Here is a 13,761-nt window from a genome sequence, read left to right on the forward strand (position 1 = left end):
ATGCTACGTAATACTCAAGAATGCAACAATTCTCAAAACCATTGCCAAGAAGCTGAACCTGTACCTCTCTACCTGTACCAGAAGAACTCAGGATCTGCATTCAAATGAGCACCTCTCACTCTTCACTTCTCTGCTCCCAGAGTACCTCAGCTGGGACACAATTTCAGGCAGATCACAGTATGAGAAGGGTTGGACCATTGCCAGGCCCACAAAGACAAACTAGAGCTAGAGACAGAAAGCTTGTTTGTTTTAAGCAGATTAGCTTCAAGCCACTGAAGGTAACTTTATAAATCTTTAATTTCATATCCTTTGCAAAGACAGCTGGAAATAAGTCTAGAAGCAAAACAAGAAACAATAGTTACAAGAATAGTATAAATGGCTTTATTTCATCTGTGGTGAGTGCTGTTTCTGAAACCAAAGTTAGTTAATTTCCAATATTAGCAATTTGACAACCAGCCTTTTTAATAGGAATTCAGCTATCGTGTTTGGAAACGAGGAGCAGGAGCACTGCTCCTGGCTATGGCTTGGCTACTTTCAATTTGGAGGAAGGCTTGGCTTGCAAATCCCTTCACCTTGTCTTTCACCAAGAACCCAAGAGATTGCTCTGACTACAGTCATTGGAAAATGAAGCTTTAAAATCTTTGCTAAATAGATACAGAAGTACCCTCACAATAATGCTCCCAGTCTAGAAGCATTAGCCACAACTTCTAAAACCAACACATTTCCCACAAAACTTCTGTAGGCTTTGGATGGACACAGAGACACAAGCAACAGTGAAAAGAAAGAGCCTGGGAACTCAGATAAAGCCCCAAAGCGAATGGACACTCGCTGACGACAGCACTGTGAAGTTGGCTTTGGTGTTTGGCTTCTGGTAAAACAATGACACAACACCATGTTTACTAGCATACTAGCAGGGAAATACGAGGGTTGGAAATGGGTCTGTAAAAAAAAAAAAAAAAAAAGAAAAAGAAAAAAACAATCACTAATAGGGTTTTCTGACAAGCCAGATTAACATCTATTGTCACTGGGGCAAGGCCAACTCTGGCTGGAAAAGGGCCAGAAGTTTAATGTCATTGAGAGGCCCTTCAGGACGTCAGCTGAGGAGAGTTCCCATGTCATCTCAGCATTCACTGCTGCTGTACTGCCTAAAGGAAGCTATCAGCTACCACCACCTTTGGTTTAACCCTTTCTATCACAATATACAGTAAAAATGTGTCAGCCTTTCAGCCATAGGGGTTTGACTCAAATACGTCACAGCTCACGTTAACCAGATGCAAAAGAATAATAAAGAATCAAGCAGGAGAGAGTGCTGGAGATAAAATACATATTCAACTAGGTTTGGACCATTAAGTCCTGTGTTAGAACTAACAAGAGTCTCTGTCCTTCTATAAACACAAACGGCAGGCATCATTTCCTCATTTGACTACTTGCATGTTTTCAAGTTCCCTGTGTTCAAACTGTTACCAATTGTTTACACTTGACTTCATCTAAGTCAAGGTCTTCACCATAACCCAGTCAACACCTCTTACACACATAGCAAGACAATAACCAAGAATGTCCAGCTCTCCACTATTAAGATCCAACTCAAGGCCAAGGTCACCCAATCCCCTATACATGCCAGTGCCTGGTGGCAAACAATCCCTCTACTCATCAGACGAGTTGGAGCCCTAATAGCTTAGCATTGCCGTGTGACACCACAGTGGGAAGGGCCCTCAAAAGACCTCGGCATACAGCGGAGGTATCACGTTTTGGTATCACCTCTCCTAAGGTGCAAAGGCTGCTGGAAGCACATCAGTGCTGTATCTGTTGTACAGATCCTCACATACAGTGGAAGTCCCTGGTGTTTGCTCACAAGGTGCTCTTCAGCCCAGCACTATCACATTTGGAAGGTCAGCTAGAATTAAAGAATTAAAATATCAGGAAATAACAGCATGGAGAGACTGAAACTTCTTAGATGAAGGAGGAAAAAATGAGAGTAAAAGAGTATTCTTAGGGTCTGACCAGGATTGTGTTATCAGCTCTAATGAGACCTAAAGATTCACTGCAAACGCCTGCTTTCTGCCCTACTTTGTTGGCCAAGCCCCCTTCTAGCACAAACAAAGACCAACATAGATGTTAGAACAGAAGCAAAACGCACACGCATCTTCACATCAAAGCTCAATGCCTACCAAACAACTGCACACTCCCCCAAGACAAGAAGACTAGAATTATGTTCAGGATAAACACAGGGATTACTGTTCTACAACATCAGGGCACACAGATACAGAGTTACCCACCCCTGAGCAGATGAGTAGTAAATTCAAGACCAAGCCAAGGGCCTGAGAGCAACGCCTTGCTCCCATCCCCATGCTGTACATACTTCAATCCTGCTGTTCTGGATCAGAGCTTCATTTCTTTTTTTTTTTTTTTTTTTTCTTTTCAAGAGGCTTGCAGTGAGACTTGAATGCCAGTGCATAGTAGCACCCTCCAGTGCCACCTCCAAATCACCACCAGTGGTCCTTATGCCAAAAAGATAGAGAGAAGCTGCAAGACAGAATGGTAGACTCTTCTTCTCCTGATCACAGATGCTGTGGTCTTCAAGGTTTGTCACCCAGGACAAATTCACTTCAAATATTTTTAGTTAAAAACAACCTATTTATAGTTAGTTACCTTTACAAATCACAGATATCTCCATTTAAGTATGCAGTGCAACCTACATGACCAGCACAGAAGCAGGTGGGAAGCTGCTTCCTCAGAACAGTCCAGAGTTTTGACATAGACTGTTACAATCTCAAAGGCAGCAGCAAAGCATTAAACAGAAAATTTCTTCCTGAGCAGTAACAGCTGAAGACTCATCCATATGCTTCAGTTGAAAGCATTTCGGAGGCTGGCTACTGCTCCAGATTCCCCTGAAGTAAAGTTGTCTTTCTAAAACTCCTCCTGCTGAAGCATGAGAGGAAAAATAAATGAGATTTAGGGAAAACAAATTCTACAGGTTGTCCCAGGCTAGTACAAAGCAAAAGACATAGGATTGCTAACTTTCAGTACATAGAAAATCAGCATGGATGCTACTTGGGTATTCAGGCACTTTTTATTCTTCTCTACTTCAGCCAACAGCTCTAATCTCCCATTACTAACAAGAAACAAGCAATCCTTTCATTACCAGAAAGAGATAATAGTAACAAGGTTGGTTCAAGGATTCCAACAGTTTCATCTGTCATCAACAGAACTACATACATATGTAATTGTTTATAAATATCAAATCCACGCACATGCACAGAGCTACCCTGCTTCTGTCTGTCCTCCTTGCCCCACAGATCAGTCCCAGAACTTGTTTTAATCCCACTGAGGAAAATGCTAAACTCCAATGTCTCTTCCTGTGATGGGAGGAGGGGGGAGATGCACTTAATCTGCTTTCCACAGCCTTCTTCCAAGAAAATACTTCACATATCCTTGTTTGTTTGTTTTCAAATTTTAAGTAATTTTAATGCCAGTGAAGGCTGCTGGAGTGACAGCCCTGGGAAACTGCAGGCCTCCAGCTAACTCATGAGCAGGAGCTGTGCCAGCTGCCCAGCTTCTGCTGAGGACTGGGAGCCCAGCTGCCTCCCGCAGCATCTATCCCACGAGCAGAGCTCCTCTCAAGAGGAAGCAGGTGTCAGTGCCAGCACCCAGGCAGAGGAAACACTGAGCCCACTGACTGCGTCACAAAGCACTCACAGACAGGGGAAGACTTAATGTTGATTTCTGGAGTACTTTGCTTGAGGTGACAGAGGGTTCGCAGAGGAACAACACATCAAAAATATGTGCCTAGATTAAGTTAGAAACAACCATAAACAGTCTGAGCTAAGGAGTAGGAAAATCTCCTTGTGCTGAAGAAGCCATTAAAAAATTCTTACCTTCACACAGTAAGGAACATGGAGATTCAGATGCTCCCTGCCGCATCAAACCCCCAGTGGTGCAAAGGATGACTGGAATAACGTTTCACCACTGCAGCTGAGCTTTCTTGACATGGAACACAGGAGCATCTATTTGTTGGCAACCAGCCCACAAAACAATCTTTGAAGTCCCTTCCAACCTAAGCCATCCTATGATTATATAAATTTCTGTAAAAACATTCTACCAAGTGCTAAAAACTTAAGAGCCTAGCACATCATTGTATTTGGTTAGCATTTTTTATAGAAAAAAAAAGAAAACCACACTCCACTGGTCAGGGAAAACATGATAGCAAAATGCCAAAACATAATTACTGCCAGTTAGATTTCAAATACAGTATGTTCAGGACCATATACATGTTCATGGACACTTAAAGTCTATCAATTCAATCCAACAAGTCAATCACCACAAACTAAAGATGATGCATTATAAGAGAGAGCACAGCTACAGAATTACAGCCTTACTGTGAAACATGGCATGGCCTGATCCTGTGCTAGAGTTGTCAGCGACTACTAAACCCATTTAAGAACACACCTCACCTTTCCTAGAGCAGCACGTAAAATTGTGAAGACGACACAGATTCGGGGATATAAACCTTGCTCACAAAAGTAGACCGCTCCCAGTCTAGACAGTTAATTAAATAAACAGTGACCTCCTCATCCAAAGAAACTGGAATGCGGAGTAGCTTTGTAAAAATCAATAGCTCAATGAAATCAAGAGGAGAATCTTTACAACTGTCACAAAGGTCATCCTAAGCACTACCACACTCAAGCCCTTAAAAGCACTACAATTAATAGAATATCTGCTGTTCTGCCTTCACCCTGGAGCAGTTTAAGGTGTTCTTACATTGTCCTTCTTCCTATCTATCCTGAGCCCATCCTTTGCAACAATGGATAAGGACAACCAGTAGCCTGAGTCACTGTTGTGCTGAGGACATCTCCTGCTCATCCAGCTGATATTGCCTCACTGTCCCTTTCTGCATGCACCTGTGTGTCAGCACTTGTCTTCCCTTGCCTAGGGCAGAGACCATCTTTGAAGTCTGTCCATGTCCTTATTAGTGTGAAGCCATCCTTACTGTAATTAAGGCCCTTGCAAATTAAAAAAAAATAATAAAATACATAAAATACATGCAATAAGCATACTGCGTTGGTGACATTTAGCGAACACGACTCAGAAAGACTAACGAGATCATTGGTATTCAGGTAGAAAGCGCAAAAAGACAGCAAGCAGGCTGAAGCCAGTAGGTTCTAATTAGGTTGTGAGATTTTCCACTTCAAAATCCTTTCATGTGAACAAATCCACCTGGTTTCATTTCACCTCCCCCCCCAGCCCTTCAAAACATGACAATGAGGTCTCTGCCTAGAAGAGTAACAGATTCTGCAGCGTGGCTTTGCTTTTATAGCAAAGAGAAAAGGTGATGTGCTATGTAAAAAAAAAAATAAATAAATAAAAATCAGTAAATAAAATAGAATTTATCAACTTCTCAGTAAAATTTTCAGTAAAGCCTCTCTCTGACAGCATGAGCCAAGGCCCAGGGAAGTCACTGGGAGTTTTTCCGTTGACATGACCATATTTTGGTCTTGAGTATACCTGATCAAGCAGCAGACACCTCCAATTTCAAACAGTATGCTACTGTGCAGCTGCCTGCCTTTTTCATGCAATATTTACACAGCACGCTCCAGGCGAGAAGGTGTCACTTCTAGCTACAAGAAAGCATTCAGCTGCACAATGCCAAACAGCATAGCTGCTGTCAGCCTCCTCTAATAATTGTGCACTTCTACATGGCTACCAGGAACCGAGACCCTTTGTGCAATCAGGAGCTCATTAAGAGGGCACAGCATGAAAAAGGAAAAAAATAATAATAATAAATCTCACATATGAAGGTCCAGCTGTTTCCTCCCAGTTGACTAAATTAGAGAGCTTGCACGTCACCTCCTGTCTCAGGTAGGGTCACATTGAATCCCTCTTCCTGTTTAATCTGTGTTAAATGGGAAATTTTTTTTTTTTTTTTTTTTTTTTTTGAGGAAGACAATAGCAAAATATGAGGGCAGTATTTTTTCTGGCTCTGTACTTTTATCAGATAAATTGACGCAAGATTGCTTCAACAGCCAAAGAGAAAAGAAGAATATACTGCAACACACTTCATGGGCAGCCATGGTCCAACCACTTAACCTTTCTTTGCCCCATCTTCCTAAGGAGGCTACCAGCATGCAGCAGCCTTGCAGAGACAGGGAGAGGGCAGTACATAGGAGATGCCCATGGACAAAACTGAGCAGTGCAGAGTATCAGCCAACAGGCTGCTCTAGGAGGCAGGAAATCTGGGCTCTGTTTCCTATTTCATCATTTGCTTTCTTCGGATGTCTGCTCATCTTGCACTTCAGACCGACTCTTTGGACAAGGGGCACAATCTGGTCCCTCAATCCCACTCCCCTTTAGCACAAAGTAGTCAAACTGGGGTAATTCTGACTAGGTAAGTGGGCCCCAGCACCCTTGCATCTAGGGCTCTCAAGAAGCTCCTCAGTCCACCCTGAAGCTTGGAGCACTGAGAGCATTTTGGCCATGTCTTAGGTCAAAACTTAACTGGAACTTGGCTACCAGGGAAAGTCAGTAGGGGCATCTTAATCATTTTTGAAATGGAACTTTAAGGCTTTGGGAGCTTTTACCCCCAGCTCATGGGCTTGCTAAAAGCTTTTCCCTGACTTCCCCTTTGGCTGCCATCCCAGCACACTGCAGGCTCAGCCACAAGAGAGCCAATACAGACACTTGCTAGGACTTCAAGCCTCCTGCATTATTTCATCCCGCCCTAAGCACAACAAACCAGGACAGCCTTGCACTTCCATTGGTTTTTAATCTATTTCTAAGGCTGGGGGCAGCCATTTACTTTGCAAACTATTGAATTTAGGCATTGCTGCCTCTTAGCCAAACGCTACTCATCCCCAGCTCTGCCATAGGAGAGGACTGCGAGTGCCTCTTCACCTGTTGGACTACCTTGCCATCCCCTAAAGAAACCTCGAGTTATAGAGGTAATTGCCAGGCAGCGTATGATGAAAAGCAGGTAGATGCCTAAAGTATCTCTCGGCTACTTTGCAAACATGCCTTGAACAACTCAAAGGACTGCGCATCTCGAGTGCTGCCTAAGGTAAGGCAACAAGAAAAAGACCCTTAAGGGGCAGAATCACAGACATGACACTGGGAGACATAAGAAATGCTGAGAGTGGGCAGAAAGTCAATGTTTCAAGACAGTGAATAGGAAAAAAACTGGATATCAAACTGGCCTCATAAAACAAAGGTGTCTGAAAAATGAAAAACCCAACAGGACAATCTCTGATGTTAAAGAAAACTTTGCTTTCACAAGCAACACTTCCATCAACAGGTAGCTACAGTGATAATAGAGAGATGCTCACTGGGTGCTACTAGGTGCAGGCAGCTTTGGACTGATGAGGTCTGATCTCCCCCTCCTGCTACCTCTGCTCACTAGGAGAACTACTTATCCACATTGTCCAGATTTTTTTTTGGAAGTAACTTTTTTTTTTTTCCCCCTCAGTATGTTTTATCAGACATTAAAGCAAAGACAATTGTGTAGCCAGCAAGGTCATAAGATTTGCATCTGAAACATGCAGAACAGTAGAAATCATCCCCGAAGACATAAATCTACCCCCAGCAGGATGCCGGCCCAGAGTGAGGCAACGTTTGACCCTGAGCGGCTTTTTCTCCTGACCTCTCCTAGGCTCTGCACACAGGAGATCACAAACATTTTTCTGATGTAACCCTTAGTCCCATTCTGAGGAATGATGAAGTCACGAAGGAAACAAGCAATCCTCCGGCTTCCTCCTAGCACCCCAAGCAACAGTATTAGAAATGGCAATCATTCACACCAGTGAGTCAAGCTGGATCATGGGCCCTTGGAGGAAAACCACACAGTGTTTCCAGTCGGGGGGGAAAGTAAGGGCAGAAAGATGGATCACAAGTCCTCAATATGTACTCCAGCTGCTCAAAGAACACTGCCTTCTGCTTCACATCAGGTCCCTCACATCACTGCACCTGTGGGCCACGATCTGTAGGTCACATGAGCTCCAAGTAAGCCATGTCCTCTGGAAGAGATCTGGCTCACAGTGAGCCAAAGCAGGGGGAAATCCAGCTCTTTCTCCCATGGAGCCATGAAGGGTCCATACTAGAACAAAGATCCTAGCGGTCCATAATACATCTGGATCTTCCTTATCAGTGCTAGCTGTCACATAACTAGTGGCCTGCAATGAAGAGAGATGAAGCCAAGAAAAGTCTGAGCCACTCCTGAATGTAAGCAGTCAGCAGGAGCAGACAAGTCATAGGGAAGAGTCAGATCCTAACAGCACATGTTTTTTCTTCAGACTTCACCGACATTTTACAACAGACCACTGGTGACAAGTGCATATGTGCTTTCCTGGGAGCAGCATTGAGACCCAATGCAGCAGAATACAAGCCTTTACAGCTCAACAATGCCCACAGAGTTTAGTATCCACAGCCATACAGCAGGACTCCTACAAGAACCCATCATGAGCCATTCAGAAGTGACATTAGAAAATAATTACACTGCTGAGAACTGGGACTACATGCAGGTAGTGCAGATGACTGAAATCAGCAATGCACCTCACTCATTTGACTGGAGAGAGACAGCGAGGCTATTTCTAAAGCAAGAGTATTGTGTGCTTTTTTTTCTTTTTAAGCCTTCCCTCTATACTTTACAAACCTGAAAAACACACAAAGCCCAACTGCAACTGGAGTAGAGCAGTGTTGAAAGAGGAAATCCATGCTGATGAACATATCCCTGCCCTCAGAATAACACAGGCACACTTAGAGACCTCAGAAATGACCTCAGGCATATAAATGTCTAGCAACACACACACATCAGTAACTACTCAATCCTTTGGGGAAGAGCAAATGGTTGGGATGGGAGGGGAGAATTCTCTTCGTTTGGCTTTTAATGAACATTACCAATACCCAGATGCTGTGAAACCGTGAACAGGTGAAGGTGTTAAGCTGTTCTCACTTTGCTGAGTGCAGGATCAAGCACATCTGCTAGGCAGAGCCTCCCTGCAGGTCTCCCTAAGGAGGCAGACAGATGGGTAACTGGTAAGCTAACTGGAGATAACCCAGAAGCAGAGAGGGGAGCATGTCTTCTTTAAGCTTTTCTATGAATGATTGAAGGAGGAAAGAATTGACAATGGATCTTCTTAGAGAAACCATTGTTGTTTTGGGATCAATTCAGATTATAAGCTAGTGAAGCAACCCCACAAACAGGCTGAACTTCTGCAACTGAGAGAAGAGACTTTGACATGGCTTACAAAGTAGCAAGGGACAGGAAAGGCACTAGGATTTTGTTACCAGCTTTTTTGCTTCAGAATGGCTAACTGATACCATCAGCCATGCACAAATGTCCTAATTCACCCATCTTCAGAACAACATACCTCAGTCAATGGATGACCCCTGTAGCACCAGGGGTCTTTCCAACAAACCCAGACTTGACCTTCCTGACATTGTTCTTGTAAAAGGAAAAGGGGAAAGCACAGATTTAACATTTTTACAGTATTACCATCAAGCGCAAATTAATTCTTAAAAGACCATTGGTACAAAGAAAGAATAGGAAATGAATTCAGAAAACCAGAAGTTCTAAGAGCAGTAGTAGCTTATATTGGGATACACCATACAAGAGGCATGGAATTATTCATCCAGCCCTCTCTTTATCCTTCCATATCCTGCTGTCCAGGCCCACCAGCTGAGCAGGTATCCTTGTGCTCCTCCACTGCTGACAAGAATGCAAAGAGAGGCATGGCAGACTCCTTCCCCAGCAGCGATTTCCTACAGGCATGAGTGGCTGGGTTCATATCAAATAGCACTGGATCTAAGATCTTAATCTCTTCCCATGCACAGAGCCCTACAAATCTTCCAGTGAAGTATTAATCTCTTTAGAAGTTTCACATGGAGAGAGCACAGCAAAGGATACACAAAGCACCTTCTTGTTTTATTTCTTGAGTCAAGGCCACAAAAGCTGTGCTATCATGAAAGACACCTGCTCCAGGGCATGATTCCTTCTAGGCCAAGCACATAGGGGCTTATACGCCACTCACAGTTAGCACTCTCCATATGCTCTCAATGCCTAAAAACCTGTCTTCATCTCTCCAGACTCCACCACAGCCCTGAGAGATCACAATTAAAAGGAGTTCAAGCTAAAATGCCTGAAATACTGACATCACCATCCACCAGAGAAACACATCATTCATCTGATGCCAAATGCATCGCGTGGCCTGTAGGCACGGCATGAAAGTGCGAAGGGATGTTGGAAGCAGAAGGGCTTTCTGATATTACAGAACCAAAATACAACAAAGAGCACCAAGTTTTGCACTGTCCAAAGTACACACAGGCAATGGACAGAATCCCAAGCCACATTTATGTTCATTTTGGAAGAAAATAGTTGTTTTGTGCTGAAAGAGCACAGAACCAAATCAGTAGTGACCAATGGATCGGATCCAGGGAGTTAAATTATTTGACAGAGCAAGTTCACCCTGAGTGAAGTACTCCAGCCAAAGGCATATGAACGACTGCAGCATATTCATCTGCAGCAAACTGTAATCTAGGAAACAAAGCAGCCGCCAAGACTTTTGGACCTATGGGTTAATTCACTCATCTCAAGTAAAGAGATTCACAAAGACATGGATCATTTTTAATTGAATTATTCCAGAGTTTGTTTATGAAACAAGATTCATTGTGCTGAATGCTGTTCATTCAGGGTTACTCAGATAAAAAGCACATACTACGCTATTTGCACAACAAACCATTTTCTTTTTTTTTTTTTTGTCAAGACATGGAACTGTACTGAAAAAGATAATATTAGAAATAGCATACAGAGAGCGGGGGTGAAGGGGCAGGAAATAAATTCCCTACTAGAAGCACTGTATAGAGCTGCCTGTAAGAGTTCAGGTTGCTGTTAAAATGCAGTGACAACAGTCATCAAGGAAACACAGAAACATTCCTGCAGGAAAACGAGGGAAATATTTTCTTCCACGCTGGTAAATAGAAGACATAAATCCCTTTTCTCCTGTTATTTTCCAACAAAGAAGAAATTAACTTTCATTCCTCCTAGTGCTTGGGAATTTGTACTGTTCCCAGTCCTTTTGTATAACTTGCTGCTTGGCAGTCATACACCTCTAGAGGCTTCACAGCCTCTGATGCCAAATCGCAGTCACCTTTCAGGTGAGATAACAGACTGCAGTGGCGTCAGCCACAGCTCAAAGACAATCTGCAAAAGCAAAGGCAACCTTTCCTGCCTGGAAAGCAGTAAATGAGCAGTAGGCTGAAGACAACAGTCCAGCTGGCACACTGGGAGCAGACCCAGAGCTCCCACTCTTATGAATGGGGCACAAGATGTTTAATTGTAAAGCTGAAGCTCTGATGTGCTGTGCATCTGCAGATCAGCATCTCTCAGCGACATAGTGCCCTCTAGCCTTAACCTGGGTTGCAGCTTAAGCCTTAGAGGAAGACGCTCAGCGATGTGAAATACTAATACAAAACTTTACACACAGTCTTCAGCCTTATCTTCCATGCACTCCATACAAATGCCCACCAGTCCAAAGAAGTCTGGCAGGCACGCAGTGCCAGGAAAAAGCGCGCTCAGAGCAGTTCCACACCACAGGCAGCACCCCTCGGGCTTTTCCTTACTAAATCGAGACGATCTATCTTCTGCACACAGAAAATCTGTGTATTTAAACACAGGTTGTACTTTGAGAAGAAACTTAAAGGACCACGTGCAGCTAAAACCCAGGAGAATCAGAGTCAGGGAACGAAGAAAAGATGTGTTTTCTAACTATGCCGATGGCCAAAACTCTACTGCACTACCTGCTGTGAACTCCCGCAGGCAAAGCCACCTCCACACGGCGCCCCGCAGCCCGGGAAGGTCGTCAGAAACCCGTCTGCGCTGCTCCGTTAGCAGCAAGGTGTGAAAAGAGGAAGGCAACGGAGATGAAAGGGAACCCGAACGCCGCGTCCCCCTCGAGAACCGCGCGAGCCTCCTCTCCGTCCCTCGGAAAAAAGTCCGTGTGCAACTTCACGGGAGAAAACGAGCAAAGCCCGCTCAGCACCGACCGGCTGACCCCGCAGCGCTCCCCATCGCCGCGCTGGGACGGAGACGAACCGGGGAGCTGCGAAACGCGTCCCACCCCAAGTTCTGCAGTTCATCTCCCGAAGGGAAGACAACTCGCGAAGGATAACGGCCCCGCCGGGTCCCGGTCCCGCAGGCACCGCTCCGCTCCCACGGCACACGTGCACCGCCCGCCCGCGGAGAGCGCCGGGCCCCGCCGCCACTCACGTAGTGCTTCGAGGGGTTCCTTCTCTTCTCCACGTCCACCACGTTGGCGTCCAGCACGCTGTAGGACAGCATCTTCGCGCGCCCCGAGGCTCCCTCCCGGCGCTGGCAGCACCCTCCGCCGCGCTGCCCGCCGCGGCGATGCCGGCCGGCGCGGCGGGCGGGAGCGAAGGAGGACGCCTCGCTGCCGGCTCCGCCCCGTCCACGGCTCTCTCCGCTCCCGGAGGCGGCCCGGCCCCGCGCCCGCGCCCTGCCCGCAGCCTCCGGCTAAGCGGCGGCGGGAGGGCGAGGCCCGCCCCGCCTCGAGGCGGCCCCGGGGAGAAGGGGCGCGAGGGGAGCGGGAGCCACCGCCCCGTGCGGCGGGGGGCGCGGCCTGCCCTGAGATGGCGGCCCCTCGCGCCCTGCCGGCGGCCGAGGGCCCCGCTCTGTCCCGGAGCTGCTGCCTAAGACTGAGGAGGGCTGGGGAGGCGCGGGATGCCCGGGGCCCCCCCTCACTGCAGCGAGTGGCCGAAATTTGGCCGGCCCGAGTCCTCAGCGCGGCGGGGCCGATGCGCCGGGGAGGGCTGTGCGACCTCCGACCGGGCTGCAAGGGGATCGGACTCGGAGGAATGCTGTGCAAACTATCCGCCGGGGGGGCTTCTAGCGGTAAACCTACTTCAACTCCTTCCACATACGTGCAAAAGGAGCCTCCTCTTTCCCTGGTCACATTACAAGAAGAGCTAGCCCCAGAAATTTCACGTGCTTCACAAACGATCATCACTTTGCGTGTGATTATTTTGGAGACGCTTACCACTGAAAAGGGAACGTGGGTGTGATCTCCCAGCCAGCAGCTCACTTCATGAATCGATATTCACCAAGTTAACTGAATTCACCAAGAGCTCTGTATCCTCCACCAAATGAAGTCTCCTCAACAGCAGCACAAACAGATTTCCCAGTAAGCTCCCACAGCACTGCTGACAGCTAAGACCTACAAGCCTAACAGTGTAGAAAGGCCCCAGCTCCTGGCAAAAGGACGTTCCCAATTTACAGCAAAAGAAGGGTCAGCCTCAGTGGGGTTTCATCATATGCACTACAAGCACACTTTCTGAATCACAGCTTTTGTGCTCCTATAATGCAACAGAAAGCACAGCAATGAGAGCTCAGCAGCAAGGTCCTAAGAGGACGTGCTCAAATACAACAGTTATAGACAAAGAAACAAAGGAAAAAAGTCCACTTACCTTTGGAAGACCTCAGGTATACAAGGATCTCCAGAGAGATCCAGAAATCCCCTTGCTTTCAACTGCCATCCCTTAAATGAGATCAGGGAAGGGTCGGCTCCTGGCTCCACCCCTTCCAGTTGCTCAGGGGCATTGCTTGCACCTGTTGCTTGCACCTGTGCTCCCCTGGGTTGGCCCTGCCCTCTCACCAGGTGCTCAATCACTACTTCATGATTCAGCATTTTCACTACAGCTGTGTTATTAGCTCTCTTAGCCATTGTAAAGCACGCACTGAAATTACAAAGCTACCAACAGCTG

At 46.1% G+C, this 13,761-nt stretch overlaps 1 protein-coding gene across 3 annotated transcripts in view; it reads right to left on the reverse strand.

The window, feature by feature from the left end:
* SH3PXD2A (SH3 and PX domains 2A) overlaps positions 1-12,446 on the reverse strand; it is a 232,111-nt gene extending 219,665 nt beyond the window's left edge. Inside the window, exon 1 of one of the 3 annotated variants that reach the window (XM_010714667.4) lies at positions 12,251-12,446. In XM_010714667.4, coding sequence (XP_010712969.1) covers positions 12,251-12,322 — 72 coding nt within the window. In that variant the 5' untranslated portion in view covers positions 12,323-12,446. The remainder of the gene's footprint in view (positions 1-12,250) is intronic. The other 2 variants (XM_010714665.4, XM_031554493.2) reach the window with 2 other exon arrangements.
* Between the last annotated feature and the right edge of the window lie 1,315 nt (positions 12,447-13,761).

Source organism: Meleagris gallopavo, chromosome 8 (assembly GCF_905368555.1).
Source record: "Meleagris gallopavo chromosome 8, MGAL_WU_HG_1.1, whole genome shotgun sequence".
In the NCBI taxonomy this organism is placed as follows: Eukaryota; Metazoa; Chordata; class Aves; order Galliformes; family Phasianidae; genus Meleagris; species Meleagris gallopavo.